Below are 19,713 nucleotides of genomic sequence, written 5' to 3' on the forward strand. Positions count from 1 at the left end.
GTCTGAATTTGCTGCCAGCGAGGTCGGCCAAAAACACAGGTGGGTGCCAAGGCCGGGGTTGTGCAGAGAGGACCCCTCGGAAGGGCAGACCCAGAGGAGTTTCCCCCACCTCCCCAAAAAAAGCCAGACGTGGGAGTCAGCCTTTTCTTTTTAGTAGTAGAGCACAGGCGTTTGTGTAAGTCGATCTTCCCTTTGATTGCATGATTGAGATTCTACTTATCAATTTTTCAGGAAGCCATCTAATTATACAAATTAAAATTCAAAGGAAAGCAAAAAGAATGATTACACCTCACTCGGGGATGGGGGGGGAGGGTGTGAAAGCCGTCTTGCCTATAACGCTGTCATTTTCCGTCTCCGCGGTCTTCACAAATATTAACTAATTAATTCTCCCAGCCTTCGCACGAGGCAGCTAACGTGGAGTTCTGCTTCTACACCAGAGTCGAGGAGGGGCCAGATGGCAGTTTGGACCTCAGAACTTGGGTCCAAGTCCCCGGTCAGCTTCGTGGAGAGCGCCTGTCTCGTGGGGTGCGAAAGCTTGGACCCATAGGTTCTGTGCCCTCTGTCTGTTACTCTGGTCTCAAGCTGGCCAGAGTTAGGGACTCTTCTCTTTCAAAACACCCATCAGTAGTGAAGCAAACGTTTTCAAAACGTATCCACATGGATCCACCTAACCAGTAACCCCGCTCATTTTAGGACAGCTTCATCTCCACTCTGATACGGTCATTCCAGGTTGAGGGAACTACTTCCCAGTCTTGGAAAGTGTTCGGTATCTCACGGATGTTGCATTAATTATTTATGTGATTGGAAATTGTGCTTTTTCCTAGCTCTTTTTTTCGAAAATCACATAATTATTGCCATAAATCTTTAGGATGCTTTTTCAGCCTCGTTGCTGGGAAATTAGCCATTAACTACCAGAAACCTGGTAGCCCTGCAGTCTGACCTCTGACAAAGTGACTCCTGGTGTTGTGCATAATTAATGATCATACATCACCTCCTCGTTTTTAACCCTTGAGCTTCACTTCCGTCTCCTGGCCCTCTGTTTCCTGGATCACTGAGGACAACTTCCGGCGCGCTCGCGTGTGTGTGTGTGTGTGTGTGTGTGTGTGTGTGTGTGTGTGTGTGTTTGGTTGTATTCTGTGAGTAAAATTCAGGAGACCATAGAATGGGTCTCACATTGTGTGGTTCCTGGTTGAGGTTCTTCGAGCCTCTTATTAGCTGGCGAGAAGGTTGCAGTTCCTGAGCAGCGATTCACACTGTGGCGACCTGGGGCCTGGGGCACATCGGATGAGCATTGGATGAGCTTCCAAAACGCCCAGCTCCTCCAGAAACAGGCTGGCCAGCAGCTCCCCATTCCTTGTTGGGTTTGCCTCTGGGGAGTCCACATACCCCACACCAAGTGGGAGACCTTCCTATGCGGCCTCCCCCATCTGCCTCGCCTCTGCCCGGATCACCGTGAGGTGCTTGGACGGGCTTGTGAGGCACCCCTTGATCTAAGAACTGCTTTCAGCCTGCAAAGCTGGGACCACATGTCAGGGCCAGCAGCCTGGGACACTGCTTTTGCCAGTGCCAGCAGCAGCCCCTCCAGATGCAAGGAAGGTGCAGGATGATGGCACTCAGCGGACTTCGGTTAGGTGCCGCCGTGGCTTCCTGCCGCTTCTCGCGCAGTGGGCTGGGGCCTTGTGCTGTGCTGCGGCTTTACTCCTGACCTGCGTGACTGTTTTTGAAAATACTTTTGCAAACCAGCAGGCAGAAGGCCTGGATAGAGCCTGTCACGTGGCCACAGTGGGTGTCTGTGTCTGGCACTGCTCCCCACATGTTCCCAAGGGGTCTGCGAGCCTGTCCCCTCAGGCTCCGCCCCTCTGAGGTACAGAACCAAGGGCAGGTCCAGCTGGCTGTCGCTTGGTCTCTGGCATTGGAATGAAAATTATTACAGTTCAGATTGGTTGGCGATTGGTGTTCATAGCCCCAGAATGAAAAGCAAGAGATCCCTTGGCATTTGCTACTTTCAGAAATACCTGACAATCATCTCGTGTGTGTTCATTTGCTTCCCGTTACGAGATAGGAAGCAGGAGATTGGACTTGGAGCGACTGCCATCGACAGCATTTTGGGAGGAGAGTGAGCACCACGTGCCCAGGTGGCAGGTCCCCTTGTAGAAAGTGGCAGGTTAAGTCCCAAACAACCTGTCATCCTGTGTCCCGAGGGTCTCCAGAGAGTAAGGATTCTTTTCTCCTTGTTTCAGGGTTCATAGTGGCGTAATGCACGCAGACTCCTGCGAGTTCCCCTAAGTTCTTAGAGGACTGCTTTGCCATTCGAGTCTGAGAGTTGCAAAGTTCGATAAAGAATGGCCCTTGTGGATAAGCACAAAGTCAAGAGACAGCGATTGGACAGAATTTGCGAAGGTAAGAGCCAGCGTGTTGGCGGTTGTTAATGAAAGACGCGTAGTCTCTCTCTCGAATCCTGCACGAGCTGCCCGCCCGAATTGGCTGGGCCAGACTGTTCCCAGCCTCCGAGCCAGGGTCCCTTCTCCAATTTTAGCACCCCGTGCCCTCCCACGGAACCAGGCCTGGCCCTGGGGTAGGGTGGGGCCTAGGGGAGCGTGGGGGTAGGGCCTACTGTCCCTGTCTTCCTTGTACCTAAGGTTACTTTGCATATGAAAGACGCTGTATATTAGGACCATCTCTTTTTTACTTCCTGGGCTTTATCTGGTTTGAATTAAGATATTTACAATGACGAATACCAAGACATTCTGAGGAGCTCAGCATTGCCCCTCGGGATGTGTTCAAGTCCCTGCTATCTTTGAAAAATGTCTGGAAGTGTTTTATTCATGAAAGGAAAAATAAACATAATTAAAATCTAATGGAAACCTGGGGACAAAACTCTGAGATGTTGATTAAGCACTATCCTCTCCCAATTAGCGGGTGGTGGGACACTCAGGGCGTGTGGATTTGGGCTTGGGGTTAAGCGCACCCTGCCGGCCAGGAATCGGTGCGGGCGTCGGTGCTGCAGGGCCAGCCCTTCCCTGCGCGGCGCCGCAGCGGCCCACGCGGACTCGTTTGTCCTTAAGTAGATGTGGCTCAAGCTGCATGGGCTGGGGACGTCAAAGACGTTCTGAGGGACTCCACGCCCGCGAGAACATAAGAGCACCAACCGCCCCCCCACATCTCTGGGGTTCCGCCACAGCGCGAGGAGTTTGGGAGTTGGCATTTAAGGAGCTGTTAAAGTAAACATTCAAATTTTTTTTAAAACATTTAAAACCTACAGAAATGTCACTAGGGTAGTGCAGTGAACACCAATATTTCCTTCAGTTATCCAGCTGATGACATTAGCCTTCTTTGGATAGAGAGATGTACACATAGACGATAAATGCGTATGTGTGTGTGTGGATGGATGGGTAGACTCTTCCAGAAGCATCTGCAAAAACATCATAGGGGCAGCAGTTTACTCTCGGGTACCTCTGGCATGTGTCTCCTTTTAGACAGTTTCCTACATAGCCACAACACCGTGATTGCCCCCAGGAGTTTCGCCTCATCACAAGATCGTCTAATGCAGGCCGCCTGTTCACGTTTCCCCCACGCATCTGCCTTTAGCCATTTTGTCTTCTACGTCTGCTCACCTGTGCAGGAAGCAGTCGCGGGTTTAGTCGTCCAGCCTCTTTAGTCTCTAAGAGTATCCCGTGGCCTTTCTGACTTGCGGAGGCATTGATGCTGTTGGAGAGCGTAGCCCGGCTGGTTTGCAGAGCGTTCCCAGTCTGGGCGCCCTGCTTGCGTGACCAGGTGTGAGGTGTACTTGTGGCTTCCAGTGCGAAGGTGCATCGTTGAGGTTGCCACGTCCCCTCTTCTGGCAGTTTCCACCCTCTCCACCCAGCCGTTGTGCTAAAGGTATTAGTAGGTATTAACACCACATCGGAGACAAGAATGGACTTGAAGAGCCGGCGGCCGTTCCCCTTATTTCCACGGCCGTAGAAACCCGACGTGGGCAAAGCCGTCGTCGTGCTCTCGGCCCCTTGGTCCCAAGCGTGGCTCACCAACCGTCCCACTCAGTTCTTCATCCGAAGTAGGGGATTTGCAGCCAGTGTTTTATAACACGAATTTGCATCACCTTTATGTGTGGTGTTTCAGATACAGTTAAAGTCATTTTTTAAAAAATTTCTCAGTAACCACTATCAACACAGATGAGCTGAAAATTAAGTTCCTTGGGTGTAGCCCATAATCCACGATTCCCACATCTGGTGTCTCACTAAGAAATAGGGCCATTCCAAGGCGCTTCGTTGGTGCTCCTCCCGCGTGTAAGCGGAGTTAGTCCTTGTGGCGCCTGCCATGGTCAAGACAGGTAACACCCGTTTCTCAGGGGCTGGGCGGTGGCGGGCTGTGCTTTCCGTGTGGCCCCCCTCGCATCCACCTGTGCATTCAGCTGTTCCTTCCACCGAGGCCTTGCTCCTCTCCCTCCCCTCCCCCAGTGCTCTCACCTCGCTCTGTTCTGTCATCTTGAACTACTTGCAGAGTGTTCTGCATCAGTGTCCACGGAACCTTCCGAATGATCCTGTCCTTCCCCACCGCCCACACCCCGCCCCCAAGGACTCCCTGTATCCCGTTAAGTTTGTTTTGTTTTAAAATGATGAAAAGCATGAAGCTGCCTTATTCTGGCATAGTTACCCTGTCGGCTCCCAGGCTTGTGGGAGCTTTGTCTGTCTGCTGTTCGTCTCTGGGAACACCAGCTCCTTCTGATGCGTTCCCTCCTCTGTGCATCACAGACGCACTGCACAGCCCTGGTCACAGGACCCACCGGGCCCGGCAGGCCTCTCCAGGGCTATTCTCAAGGCACACTGGTGGGATCCGGGCACTGGCCCTGCGCGTGTTCTTCTCCCACAGCCCTGCCCTGCCTTCCAAGGCCTGTCCAGCCTCTTCCTCCCTGACCCTTTCGAAGCAAGAGAAGGTAGTGTGGAGTCTCACTCTTCGTATGGCCAGAATCTGACACCGCTGAGAATAGGCTGCAGCCAGAGTCTCTGGGACTCCGTCTAAGTCAACTGAATGGAGTTGACTTAAAAGCCAAGTTGACTTGAAAGCCAAATTTTAATCTTTTTGAAAAGCAGCTCTTCCAGTTTGATATTTACAATTTGTTCTTCTTTTCTGATGCCTACTACCAAACTACCCTAGAATACCGTTGTGCGGGAATTATGATGGAGTAGCCTCGGATAACATGGGCTGGTCAGAACCAGATTGTGGTCTTCTCTTTTTGATGTATAATTTAGGTCTTGGTTTTCCTCTCTGCTTAGCTTGCTGACATATAATTTACGTTTCACATTTGTGAAGTGCACCAGCCAGGGAGTTTTAGTACCTTATTGCATCCTGCAGAGCTAGTTTGGTGTGCCCCAAATATTTGCTAGTCAGAGATGAGGGCTAGTTATCTGTCACTCAGCATTACAAAAGAAACCCAGAAAAGCATTTTCTAGAGCCCTGGGTCTGTAGAACCGCAATAAACGACAATGGCTTTGCTGATGGTTGTGAGAACACCTTATTGTGGGTCGTGATAGAAGGAATTACTAAACGCTATCCTTTCCTATGGCTATTGAGATTGCACCTTGAAAACTGAAAAACAGATATTTCATTTTACTTCGTTTTGTTCAAATGTCTTAGAAACACAGAAAAATGATTCTGAGGATATCATCAGCCTAGCTGTGATAAGTCCCTTTTGTAACATAACTCAGGAGCGCATTTTTCCATTGCTCTGCCAAAAAAGGGAAATGATCCGAACCTGCTTTTAAATAAACAATCACATGAAACATTCCACACGTCTGGAATGTTCTCGGGAGCATGGAGAATAAAAGGAAAAAGGATGGGTTCGTCAGACAGACGTGGGGAAAATGGAGACTGGCTGGTGTCTGTTAAATACAGAAAGTTATAAATTCCAGGAATCTTACCCTGCGTCAACTTTGTTGCGACGAAGGACGAGAGAAGCTAGAGAAGTTGCTGTCGGGATGAGCTGGAAGAGAACTTTCCCCAGTGGCTTTCTCTCATGTTAAGTGTCCTGCTCTTCTTTGCGGGTTGAACTTGCCACTGTGGAAGCACATCTCAGGGGAACGGTGCCCCTGGGAAGTTCGTCCGTGGTCCTAGCGTGTGCAAGGTCCGAAGACAGGAGCGTCCCTGTTGCTGAGATAGCTAAGGCGGAGGTGCCCAGTCGGCTGGTAGTCGCCTCCACGGCCTGGCGTGGATGTGGGAGGGCCGTTCCTCCAGCAGCCGCCCTTGCCTGGCGCGCACCCGTCAGAGCCCACAGGCTGGGAGGGCTCCCTCTGCTTTCCCCATGGGAAGAGCAAACTGCACAGACTATGGCCAGAACTGTTTTGTTTGGCGTTTTAGGTTTTATTTGTATGTTTTCATTCTGTGGGGCTGTTTTGTTTTACCTGTCTTCATCCAAATGCATTATGAAACCACTACTTGTTTTGTTTCTTGAAAGCACTTTGAGCACTTTGTAAAGAAACAGTGTTGAAGCCTGCCTATAGGTAGTCCCCAATCATTTCTAATAATTATCTTTAAATAGCCCCAAAGTGTGGATTTTAAAAATGGGATTCATAATGTTGCTATACATTATAATTATATGTTGGGATCAGCAATTAGGCACATTTCCAGTAATTATGTGATTAGCCATAATTACATTAGCTATGTAAATATACAATAGTCAACTAGACACGACTTAAAACTCCATAGTACAAATGAACATACTAAAATAATGTTATTCTCAGGTAGAGGTAGGAAAAAACAGTCAAGGGTGAAGCTTCATGGAAAGATACAGCTATTTGGAAGGGAGAAAATTCCAATTTGCCTTACCCGGTCTTTGCCTTAAGATGATCTCCGAGCAGTGACCCCACACCCGGTCAGGTCCTCACTTTCTGCAGCTGAGAATCGGGTTCAATGTTTTATTATTTCTCTCATTTACTCATTTGTCAAACGCAAGTGTAAGCTTCTCTTTGCACTTGCGCTTGCTGATGGGTGGATTTCCATACACTCGCCACTTTTCTCTGAAAACAGCATATTCTAAGGCAACTTAGTTTTTGCTTAGTGGGTGAGGTGTGTGTGGCGCAATGAGAGTCTGTGGCCGGGTTTGGGGGTTCACTGCTGTCTCTGGGCTCAGTTTCATGGCTGCTGCTTTGTGCCCCGCCCCACCCCACCACAGCGAACCGCACTCTCTCGCGGCCCGGTTGGCAATGTCCTGTCCCCGTCGATGTCGAGTCCAGACCTCCTGCAATGTAACGTGTCTGGAAGCTACCTGGTCTGTGTCCCCACCTGCTCTGCCCGCAGTGCGTGTCCTCTTGGTTGTGGCACCTTCGAGGAAAGAGCGTGTGTTTTCCGGCTGAATGAGGACCCTGGAGGAGCCAGTGCATCCAGCAAAGGCTCCTTGGTTGGAGCAGGTCCAGGGGCAGACGGAGACCCGAGACAGTGCGCCACATGAGTGCACAGAATGTTCTGGGCTCGGGCGCATCCTAGCACGGCTCAGCCCAGTTGACAAGTATTTGGGGTGACTGAACCAGAACCCCAAGATGCACTTTATGGTCAGCTTCTCGCCCTCTCTCTGCTTTTTCAGAACCTGCAGTGAGACTCCTGGTGGTGACTGGTTCATCAAACCGTCGTTTGATGAGCATCCTGAACGTTGCTCAGCTCTCTTGCTAACAAAGCACTTTGGCATGTGCACTCTGCCTCTCGGTCTTATCTCCAGAAGGCCCTGTGTGCCCGTCTGAGGTTCGGGCTCCCCTGCCATGTGCACTGGCTGAGCACCCCAGTTGGGCTGTGAAGTAGCCGATGGGGACGTGCGCTTGGGCGCGGTGGGATCCCACACACCTGTCCCTCCTGCCGTGTGTTCGTTCATCGCCGGGTGTGGAGCGTCCATTGGTCTTACCTTCCAGGTCCTGGTTGGAGACGTGCATGTGCCAGGAGGGTCCTTCCCTTCCCGTTTGCTGGAACGGGTGAGGCGGATTCTTCCAAGACTTGCAAGCGAGGTGGACAGTCAGTCCTTTCGTGTCCTAAAGAAGGTCTTTGTAGCCCCTCTGCTGCCTGCGCCCTCACGGCCCGTGTGCCGGTCACCGTGGGGCCTTCGCTACAGCGGGGAGATAAGTCGTCCGCTGCTTTCCTTAGCTTAGCGCCACTGGGGCTCGGGCCCTGGCAAGGGGGCTGCTGAGACTTGGATGTGGGCACAGATTCAGAGGCCTGAGCGGTCACGGGGAGGGGCTTCTGGTGACTGTGTGTCTTTGTCATTTTCCCCATCACACCACACTCCTCCCGAGGGCAGAGGCTGTCACCACCGAGTCCCGTCGGCCGTGTGAGTGACGAATGGAGAGGGGGCGGCCAGGGGGACGGACTAAGTGGGAACACTGTCTTCAGGTAGATGCAGTTCTGGGATTATTTTTGTGGTATTTTTGTCATCTGGGCAGGTGGCAGTTTTATTGGACTAGGGACAAAGTGACCAAGGTTGGGCTGAGCAAGCTGGGTGGAGGAGGCGATTTGAGCCGGCCTTGGTGGGTGAGGGCGACGGGAGCATCGCGAGCAAAACTGAAGGAGAGAAGAGCCCTGGGGAAGGGCTGAGCCCAGTACGGACGTGGGGGCGTCCACCGGGGCTGGAGGGTGCTGTGTGGTGAGCTGGGGTCCACCCCTGGGAGAGTCTGGGGGAAGAGCTGTTCTTAGAGGTTTTACAGAGAGGAAGGAGGTGGCGTCGTTGAGCACCTGCTACGTGGCACACCTGTGCAGGGCGCGCTCCGTGCCGAGCACAGCCTTTCAGGGACAAGTGGGTTGCAGGGTTGCAAATGGGAATCTTGAAGTTGAGAAACGGTCGGGGGTGAGGCCAGATCCTGCCTCCAAGCTGGGGTCCCGCTCACGCCTCTGCCACACTGGCACACTCAGGATGGGCCGTGGCAGAGGGTGGGCATTGCATCCCGTAACGTTGGGAATCAAACCTAATTTTCATAGCACGTTTCTCAGGACGCTTCATAGGGTAGTGAAGAAACTGAGTCAGAGGCAACGTACAAGCCTTTGTTTCCGCTTAAGATGGCTAAATGTTGACTTACGCGAGGCCGGGGCTGTTCAGAGTGCAGCTAATCTTCAAAGGGCTGGGTCGGTTCAGACCCTCCACCTGCTCTCCTGATGCTCTTTCCAGTGTCGCGTTGACTTTCAAGCCTCCACGCTCCAGGCCCGGAAATTGGTGAGAGCACGTGGCGTGCAGCCGAGGGCGTTCGGTGTCACTTGGTTCCTTTGATGGCTGAATCCGTGTCTGGACGGTTCTGCTGGTTTTCTCTGTGTATTGGTGTAATTTAGACGAGGGCTGCTTTAAAACCCAGACTTTGTTTGCTGTTTTTTCAGTGCATTTGGTGTGTGCCCCCTCCATACCCTCCCACCTTGCGTTAGATTAGCCAAGTAAGTTACTTTTATGGGGGACATTGAGAGGATGAAAAGAAAGAACTTTTTTAAAGGCAGAAAGCTGTTTTTAAACATAAATTCTAGAATGCGTATCTTGAAAGAAACATACAAAAAACCAACACAGCCTGTACACATTAAAAAGTAGGAAGTGGGTATGTCACAGACCTATTTTTGGCCCTGTCTCTCCGGAAAACAATGCGTAACCCACAAACCTCAACAGTGTCCCCAGGGAGACGCTGGCTGTAGGAGGCAGAGGCCGCTGCGGTGGCTTCGTCCTGGGATGCAGCAGGCCACAGGAACACCTCTTGGGATTTCCTCATTTCCCCCTTTACTGTGAGAGCTGCCCTGGCCCCAGGGCTTGAGTGGGACCAGGCTGGCCCTCCATGGGGAGGGCTGTTCCACGTGATGCTCCAGTTGGGGCTGGCTGCCTCCTGAGAACTCACTGTCCCCCGAGAGCCCTTGAGACAGACCTGGCAGCGGCTGTCCTGCCAAGTGGATGAGACACAACACAGCTATCAGGGACAGGCCCCTGATCTTGTTTTTTCAGAAAAGTGAGGGTTACCCCCCCGCCAGAGTACCGTGTTCCTATCCATTTCAAGCAGTTTGCAGGTGATTAACCCATTGGCCATATGTCTGAAGACTGTTCCGTGGGGGGGACCCACTGGCTGGTCGTCCCCATCCTCGCTTCTGTTCCCTGTTCTTCTGGAACTGTCTGGATTTCTGTAGGTCTCCGCAGTCGTGAACTGCCCAGGGACTTCAGAATTGGCTTTGGGTGGCCGTCACCTGTAACCCTGGGATGGCCGTTGGGTTAATCTACATAATCAGCTTTTTTTTGAGTTTATTTTCTCTGCAAGAGGGTTTGGTTGTCTTTCCTAATTTTCAATAGATGGTCTTTTTATGTTATATAATTTTCTTTTTACTTTGTACAGTTTGAAGGTCTTTGTGGGATTAGAAAGTTAAGTCCGTGAGATTCATTACTCCTTCAGAAATTGGTCCCATCTCAACGTGAGAGTTTTCCGAAAAGCAGCCCTTTCTCAAAGACTGCAATGTGTTAAGGAAAAAAATATGCCAGAGTGTTTAGAAAAGTGGAAGTCCAGTTACAGGTGTTTTTACCTAACACAGGAAAACATCTGTCATAATATTTGTCGAATTGCAGCGCCGAGTCTGCACGAGTTTGGGTGGCTTCCAAGCAGAATGGGTTGGAAGTTGATGGAAATGGAGCCCCGGTCTCCTGGTTCTAAGGTGGAGGGTGACGCCGCCCCTGACGCTCGTCTCCCCACTTCTGTCATGCCCCTGCAGCCACGCCCTGGGCACCGTCTCGGAAACCCGTCCAAGAATCATTACTGGTTTCTTAGGAGTTACCGTGTAAAAATTCTTCTAGATAGCCCTATTTCAATGGGAGAACTTGAGCTGGACACTAGGTAGCAGTAAGCTGGTGAGTCACTGGGGGCTACCCACTGTTTTTACCCAAATACAGAAAGGTTTGGCACGGGGGGCTCCCCAGACTGCACCGTGAGTGGGCTGCTTAGTGCTGACGCCACATGATGTCCTGTTTTTCATTACAGAAGGAAGGAAAAGAAATGGCAAGGTGGCTTAATACGGAAGCGTTGGGCAGTTGCCATCTGCTCTTAAAAGCTGGGGGACCCTGGCTCTGGCAGGAGCTCAGTGTGCCCCATTTTGAGGGATTGGAGCGATCGTCTGTTCACGAGTTACTTTCTGAAAACTCAAGTGACATATCTAATATTTCTGGGTTGGAGGAGTCTTAGAAACTATCAGAAGTCCTTCATTAAATAAATCATTAGTGGTCGTCATCTTATTTTGAAACCCTGAAATAAGCATTCCGGAAGAAAAACGTATCAGAGATAGCCCGTTGCTGGTCACCACTGAAGGGGAGGGACATTTCAGGTCCCTGCAGTCGGCCCGCATGGCCAGCCGGGTGGCAGCAACAGCAGCAACGCGGCGGAGTCCCCCCTGGGTGTCCAAAAGGCCCCTCTTGGCTGAAAAACCCAAGCCCAGAAGAGGGTGGTGGCGTCTGGTCAGCGTTGACGTATCTTCTGCGTGAACCTGTCCCCAGGCTATTGGTGAGATAGGTAAATACCGTCCCGTGATGGCCAGGCCTGTTCCCCTCCCAGCCGCAAGGGCGCGTGTACCGGGAGGGGAATTGCAGAAATTGGCACAGCAGACTCCTTTTATGCATGAAAACTCAACATTTTGTGCTGTGGCTTCTTTCTTTTTCTTAATGTCTTTTACCTTTTCATGTGTCCGAGGAGGTAGGGGGTTGGGGTTGGATTTGGGTCTCTTTGCCACCGACCAAGGCACTTTCCCAGCTAACTTGGGGTCTAGTTGGCATTTGGGACAGAAATGGGGGTTGCTGTGGTATTTGGGGTCACCTGGGCAGTGCTTGGGACAGTTGGTTTAAACAGAGCTTGTCCCAAAGTTTAAGCTGTATTGTTCAGGACATGGGGGATGCGGGGGAGACAGGCCCGGTTCCTAGAAGTGGAATTTTAGCCACTTTCCTCCCTCTAAGTGAAACTTCAGTATTTCTCACATTTAAAAAACAATTTTTTTTTAATGACTGATGTTGTGTCTTTAGCTGAAGATTCTTGTTGTATGTTAGATTGAGAGAGGTGTGGGCAAAGGCAGACTACTCTTGGGGCTGATGGTTGCAAATGTGCACAGCATCTCATTTTTAAATGTTTTCAGTGTGCACAGCCTTTGTAGCTTCCTGATCACCAGCTTTTATTTTTATTGTGAATTCTTTGTGGCAATCCTGTCGTTGCAGGAGAGGAACCTACCGCTTACTCCAGGGTGTTGCTTCTCTGGTACCGTTACACGTGTTTAAGGAAATGTCTTAATACTTGGGGCATTCCTTTATCTCAGTAACCGCAGTTCTTTGCGTTACTGCACCTAAAGTCCCTCGTGGACCCTGTGAACCCTTAATCCATGTGAATATGGAAAATCATCTGCAAGATCTAAGCCTGCTGGAATCGTGCTTCCCTTTCGAACATACTTAAAGGAGGATGAGATAATCAGACGCAGCCGCTTCCCGGTTTGCTTTCTAACGTTAGGTTCGAGTGCCGATCCCCCTTTTCCCGTGACCGCTGTTGCAGTCTAAAAATGATAAATCCCAGAGTACACACGCCTGTTTGTTTCCCCCTGGCAGTATGAGAGGATTTGCGTTTTACAGTAATAAGTTAAGAATGCATTTGGACTTGAGCAGTGGAACCCATTTGATTTGCAACCAAGGAATCATCTCTAAGCAGATTCCAATATTGTCAAAACATCAGGTTTTAGACCTGGCCCATTGTTCAGGTTCTAGAAATGTGCATGGGACTTTATTTATCCACGTTTAATTTGTTTTTTAGCTGTGTGCAATGGATTAACATTTCATCCGGGTGGATTAAGATTGAACTGACATTGAAGCAATGTTATTTCGCTTCTGTTACTTTTATGCGGTCGGCGGTGGGGCTGGGGGCATCCTCTTTCAGAGGGGGAGGCGGTATTCATCCTGAAAGTACCCTGGTGAGGAGGAAAGAGTATAAGCCAAAGCTTCAGTGTGAAAATAATTCCCAGCTGCATGTTGGGAAGTCTGCATGGAGCAAGCAGCCGGCTTCATCAGTCTAACAAGATGTCACATGGAACAGAAGCTTTAGGGGTTTTATTTAGCTCTAATCCGCATGCTGAGAGAGCCCAGGTCCATGTGAGCACAGCGGCCGGGAAGGGGGCCCAGCAGGCCGGGTGCAACCTCCTCTCTGGAACTGAGCTTAAAGAGCAGACCTCTCGGCTGCCGTTGGGGAGTGAGGCAAAGTTACCGTGAGTCTTGTGTTTTGTCTACTAAAGTTTCAGAGGATTAATAATTTAGGCCATGCTTTGAAACAGGAAACCCCCAGTTGGTCGTCCCTGCCGTCTCGGAAGGGTTAGCACACAGCCAGGTCTGTTTTTGATGGATGTAATTGAAGATTTATAGAGAAGGCTTCTCCTCTGCTTCATCCGCAGTCATTTTTTTCCCCAATGCCAGTTCCCAGCAGGCATATAAATATCGGTCGTTCTCAGAGCTGGGATGCTGCCGGGTGGTATGAGGGCCCCTGGGAGAACGCCGAGTCCTTGCGCGCTCTGGGGAGGAGAAGCTCTCTGACATATGGCGCAGGAGAGGGGACTTGGTGTGAGCTGCCAAACCACCGACCACAGGACGCTGCCCTGCCCGGGGCCCCTGAGCCCTACCTGTACCGGGAAGCTGTTTATAACTCAGTGGCCGCAAGGAAGGGGTCCACTCCCGACTTCACCTTCTACGACAGCAGACAGGCAGTGATGTCTGGTCGCAGCCCCCTGCTGCCACGGGATTACTACAGCGACCCGTCCGGAGCCAGGGTACCCAAAGAGCCTGTCTTCTATCGGGACCCAGGAATCAGCCGGCCGGTGCCCAGCTACGCAGTACTTGGCAACCGAATGCCATGGGATCAAATACAAGGCCGGGTACCTCCTCTGCAGGACGCTGGTCACCTATACCGGGATCCTGGAGGTAAAATGATCCCTCAGGGGCAGCGGACACAGAGCAGGGCCCCATCTCCTGGGCGGTATGGACGAGAACTGGCCGACACCAGGTATGGGGCTGAGGCACCTGCCTACCTCACCAACCAGGTCTACAACGACATCGGTGAAAGGCCAGTGGATTCTGCCCCTGCCAGACAGGTGGCCCCGACATGCCTGGTGGTGGACCCGGGCTCAGCCGCTGCTTCCGAGGGCAGCACGGCGGTAGCCCCAGGTGCTCTGAATCGAGGCTATGGGCCTGCCCGGGAGAGCATCCACTCCAAGATGGCTTACGAGACTTACGATGCCGACCTGTCTGCGTTCCAGGGTCCTGGTGGCAAGAGGAGCGTGTCTGTTGAGTTCCTGGCCTTCCTGCGGGCCGAGGGGGTGGCAGAGGCCACGCTGGCGGCCCTGCTTCAGCAAGGCTTTGACTCCCCAGCCGTCCTGGCCACCTTGGAGGACACGGACATCAAGTCTGTTGCACCCAACCTGGGCCAGGCCCGCGTCCTGAGCCGCCTGGCCAGCAGCTGCAGGACCGAGATGCAGCTGCGGAGGCAGGACCGGGTGGGCCCCCTGCCCCGGACAAGGTCCAGCAGCTTCAGCCACCGGAGCGAGCTGCTCCACGGTGACTTGGCTTCCCTGGGCGCCACAGCCCTGCAGCCCCAGCCTGCGGGTCCACTGCAGGCAGCATCCCCCCGAGCTGGAGACCTAGCTCGCCGACCCTCCAGCGCACCGTCCCAGCACCTCCTGGAGACGGCCGCCACCTACTCTGCCCCGGGGGTGGGTGCACAAGCTCCCCACTTCCCCTCCAACTCTGGGTACAGCTCTCCTACCCCTTGTGCCCTGACAGCGCGGCTGGGCCCCACATACTCCCCACAGGCCGGGGTGGCCTTAACTAACCCAGGCCCCTCGAACCCCCTTCACCCAGGCCCCAGAACAGCCTACTCCACGGCATACACGGTGCCCATGGAACTGCTGAAGAGGGAGCGCAGCATGGCCGCCTCCCCACTGCCTAGCCCTCACGGCAGCCCCCAGCTCCTGCGGAAGCCTGGCGTCCCCCTGGAGCCATCCAGCCTGCCACCCGCCAGCCAGAGCCTCCACACGCCTCACTCCCCATACCAGAAGGTGGCCCGGCGGACGGGCGCTCCCATCATCGTATCCACCATGCTTGCACCGGAACAGAGTAATGCACCCTCCCCACCTGCCCTGGCTGGGATCCCGAGGGCGGGGGGGAGGGGGAGAGGGAGGTTTGAGCACAGGATGGCAGGTCCTAACTGACCAAGCCTTAAAAGACCACACACGTGCCCGCGCACACACGTGTACATGCCCTGCCAAACAAGGCCACAAAGCTGTGGCCAGTCGACATGGGTTCTCTGAGGTTAAAAGGATTTGCGTTAGGAGGCTGACCCACCGGGCAGCATCGCCTTCCCATTCTCCAGCTGGGCCTAGTTGATTTGTGGATTTCCCTTTACGGTGGTAAAATGCAACCGTGTTTCCTGGACACACTCAGGAGTCATTCAGGACAGACTGCGGCCTTCAGCTCACGAGGGGTGGCATTTTCTCTAGTTCACACTGGGTAGCTTTGGAGAAGGCAGGAATGTTTTATCAAATTACCGTAAATTGTGCATTGGAAGGGCATAATAGTGTGCGAACATACCTCTCGAGGGTTCCTGCACACGGTATCGGAGGCAGTGATTAACCACCGAGGAGATGAAAATGTGTGTGTTTGCATACTTGTGGGTTAAACAAAGCAAGATGTTGAAATCCCCTAGAACTCCCTGTTTCAAAAACAGATTTAGTCTCTCATATTGGAAAATACAGTTGGGAATTCCGCTTGCTTGTAGGGAAGAACATGTTTCCAAATTGAGGGAAGGGAGAACCGTGCTAGGTGGTTTTCTTCCTTCCAAATATGTGCCAGAGGTAATCGGTGGCACGTGTCTCTCTGGGCGTTGTGGGTAAACTTCTAGGTGGACGTCTCCCAAACGCCCTTTAGGATTTTCATTTTAGCTCTGGAATCTTGAGTGGAAATTATAAAATGTAAATCAGTTTTCCTCCTTTCAAACGTACTTCCTTTCTTCCTCCTTGCCTCCCTAAAATAATTTAGAAGATGGGATCCTTTGTAAATGAATTTTTTTTCTTAAGTAACTAGCATTATAGGGACGAAAAATAAGAAATACCTTTTTGTAAAATACCCTGGAAGCAGCCGTGAATGGAGACTTAGGAGCGGGATCTTGCTACCCCTCAGACAGAGACAGACGTAAGCGTCTCTGTAATGCTGGTGCAGCAAGATGCCGCTGATGTCTAATACTGCCTCACAGACTTCACCTCCGGGCATTTTACTTTTTAATTCCAAAGGGAGATTGAGTAACTGGCTGCGTTTTTCCGGATTTTTTTTTTTTTTTTTTTCCCGTGCTATAGATTCTGGTGTTGTCTCATGGATTTTTTCAAAAAATCTGATCGTATCATTTATCTGACTTTTTTAAATCAATGTGCGACAGGAGGGAAGTCAGATAATTTTTCCGAGGGCCTGTGCCTGCTCTCACAGTCAAACATTCTGTCTTTGCAACCAACTAATTTGCATGGCGATGACATTTGTTGCTCCAGTAATTTCATCTGATAATGGCCAGGCTTGCAAAGCGGATCTGAAAACATATTCCTTAATTATGTGTTGCTAAGTAACAGGAGGGTTTGGTCATAATCACAGAAAGATTATCTCCTCATTGAAGTCGTGGAAAGGTTTTGCTGAAGGAGAGACCTGCAAAATCGCCTTATTTTCTTTTTCTAAATTTCTGTTTATTTTACACTGCCTTCTAACAAAAACATCCGCTGTTGGGGCGTGGAGTGAGGGGTGTTATATAAGTTGCAAGGAGTACGATTGTTAACACGATGTTTTGCAGGCCCAGGGATACTGATTTTTATTTCATTTGCATGGCAGCTGGCCAGTGCCAGGGAAGTCTACAGTCGGAAGCTGGCCAGCAGCTAAATTTCTGTGTCAAAGATCTGTCCCATAGCTGCAGTGTGTGCTGTCGTTCCTGATGGCACCTTCCGTGGGGCAGTGTCCCCCCCCTCCACCCTTCTGTCGGGGCAGAGGGTCGGGGCTTGGCTTCCCCAGCAGCTCTTGAGCTGCATAAATGGCATTTTGTGTGGCAAGTTTCATAGAATCAACTGCCAGATTTGGATGTGTTGGAGCCAGAGGAAAACGAGATGGTCTATAGAGGATAATGTTTATGTTTGAGGAAACCACCAGAAACCTCAGGCTGGGCTGGGCAGTCGCCTCTCACCTCTGAGCAGGAGGTGGCCAGCTGGAAATGCAGCCATGTCGCTTGTTTGCGGCACGACTGGCATGAACAAATCTTCATTTTGGTTTCGCCTGACTCGAGTGTTTCCACCCCATCTGGAAGGACAGGGCATGCCCAGAAGTGGACTCTCCTCTCTGCCTTTGGAGACACGATGTTGGAGTGTTGTTTACAGTGGGGTTGCTTTGGGGTTTTTTTGTTTAAGTACCTAGTTTTATATTCATGTGCTTTGGATATTTTAACATGTTTGCTTTTTTTTGGTCCATGAACTGCCTGTCTCATGTCGGTTAGTCTTGTGCATGTAAACAGTAGGTTCCTCTCTGTTGAGTCCAGTGCAGCCGGCTGGCCGGGCAGTTCAGGGGAACGAGGTGAGGCAGGCAGGGGCCGCAGGGCGAGTGGTGCTGCCGCCGCGCTCAGGCCGGCCTCGCAGCAGTGGCAGGAGCCACAGAGCCTCCCAGCGGTGGCTGTGCGCCAGCCATCCCCAGGCGACCTGCTGTCGCCCCAGCCCTCGCCGTACCACGTGCAGCAGGGAGCATCGGGTAAACAGCGCTTCGGCCATTTTCGTGTCTTTGTCTTCCCGAAATACAGCCAGGCACGGAGCCGCGGAGGGCTTTGCTGAGGAGCAGAGCGGTGCTCGGGGTTGCGGTGTGAGGAGTGCAGTTCTGCTGCTCGCTCCTGAGCCTTTTCCATTTTCTTCCAGCCGTTTTTCCTGATGCAACTGGGTTAATGAGGCACATATGTGACCCACACACATCTGCTTGCCAGGGTCTCTGCCCGAGGACTCCTTAGGATGGGAGGAGGAGTCCGTGGTTCATTTAACGGAGGGGCTGTCAGGGAGGTCGGTGGCTGTGACGGTTATCTGGCACCAGAGTTGGTCACTTACTTGGCTCTGTTGGATGTGGCACGGTTCCCGACAACTGTGGGCATGAGGACCTGGTCTCTGGGTAGAACAGGAGTAAAGGATCGCTCCCTTCCGGCCCACACGCCGCACGGTGCGTCCTCGAGTGTCCCTGGTGCTAAGGTTCCCTCTGCACACTGAGATCTCTGCTGAGGATGGAGGACTCACGGGTCTTGGGGGTCCTGACCTTAAAACCATCAGACTGGAGGGAGGCTGGAGATGGCCTCTGTGAGACCCCAAAGACCCCCAGAGCCAACTAGAGCCAGCCTGAGGGGTGGGGTCTGGGGCCACGACCCCGAGTGATGACCCCAGGCCTTCCTGCGCATGAGCTTCCTTCCATCTGCCCGAAGAGAGTCCTTCGTAAGGGAAGCGGAGAAACCTGCTGGGCTGCCCGCGGCAGGCCCGGCGTGAGCTCGGGGGCTTGTTCCGTGTTCACGCCTTCCTTCAGCACTGACCAGTCCCCTGCAGTGTGCCGGGCCCGCGGTCAAATGTTCGGGGCTCACAGGTGGGCAAGCCCCAAGCCTCGTGTTCAGGTGCTCTCCTGTCTGGGGCTTGGAGGGTTATTCATAAAAGGACAGTCACTGTGTCGCGTAACAAGGACTGGGATTGGGGCCTTTGGAGGGGGCCAGAGCACCAGGTCGGCCAGCCACTGCTGTGCCTGGAAGAGCATCCCTGAGGAGCACGTGCGTGCACGGGCAGAGATGCGTGAGGCAGGTCAGGGCTCCCAGAGGATGCTGCCCAGCCGGCGTGGGGCACAGGAGGCTGGGGTGTGTGAGCTGTCGTGTGCAAGGGCAGTTAAGGTCCTGGCTGCTGCTTCGAGACCCCCTGTGGCATCTCTTTTCTTGCAGAGTGACATCTACTTACACAGTCCAAAAATTGAAGCATCACGGAGCATGAAGGGGACTCGTCCAGGGCCACGTAGCCTGGACTGTCTCCTCCCCTCCGGCCCAACAGAGCTAGAACCTCTCTTCCAAATCAAGGAGAAGCCGAACTGTTGCAAGGTGCTGGCGGCTCAGCTTTTCCCAGCAAATCACCTAACATGTCCGACTGCGGTCAGAGCTACCGGCCTCCGCTTTGCTTTTGTGCTTGATGGGCGGCGACTGAGGCTGGGGTCCGAACGTGGCCCGCCGTCCACGGTTCTCTGAGTTCAGGGCTCCCTCTTGGCAGGCGCCTGGGGGGACTATCCCAGGACTCGTGGTGCTCCCACGATTCCTACCTCTTGTTGGGACCTTGCCAGATTGATCTTGTCATTCCAGATCCTTGCTGTCACCTCTGCCTTTTTCACAGCAGGAACGATTGCTTCTCCCAAATACTGCCCTGAAGTGTGTGTGTCTTGGTTGGGTCCTCCTGACCCCAGTCCAGACTCACAGCGGCTGGACCTGGCGCCACCCTTTGTCCTTGTGGCTCGTGAAACGAGCCTGACAGAGTTTCTCGACTTCCCCTATCCACCTCCTGGAAAGGCTGGGGGACCCCAGGAATATTCCTGGCCAGGAACATAAGGTAGTGGGGCGTGGGCCTCCGAGATGTTCTGCCTGCTGCGTGTTCATGCAGGTGTGTTGAGTTCCTTGAGCTTCTACTTGTCTATCTAAGGAG

General features: G+C 52.4%; 1 protein-coding gene across 5 annotated transcripts in view; it reads left to right on the forward strand.

Moving 5' to 3' along the window:
- CTBP2 (C-terminal binding protein 2) overlaps positions 1–19,713 on the forward strand; it is a 155,874-nt gene that overhangs the window by 107,873 nt on the left and 28,288 nt on the right. For 4 of the 5 annotated variants that reach the window (XM_012655357.1, XM_012655356.1, XM_012655358.1 and 1 more), the window contains exon 3: positions 2,241–2,400. In XM_012655357.1, coding sequence (XP_012510811.1) covers positions 2,343–2,400 — 58 coding nt within the window. In that variant the 5' untranslated portion in view covers positions 2,241–2,342. Of the gene's footprint in view, positions 1–2,240; positions 2,401–13,285; positions 15,110–19,713 lie in introns of those variants that run through there. The other variant, XM_012655355.1, reaches the window with a different exon arrangement.

This window comes from Propithecus coquereli, unplaced genomic scaffold (genome assembly GCF_000956105.1).
Source record: "Propithecus coquereli isolate 6110/MARCELLA unplaced genomic scaffold, Pcoq_1.0 Scaffold473, whole genome shotgun sequence".
Classification (NCBI taxonomy): Eukaryota; Metazoa; Chordata; class Mammalia; order Primates; family Indriidae; genus Propithecus; species Propithecus coquereli.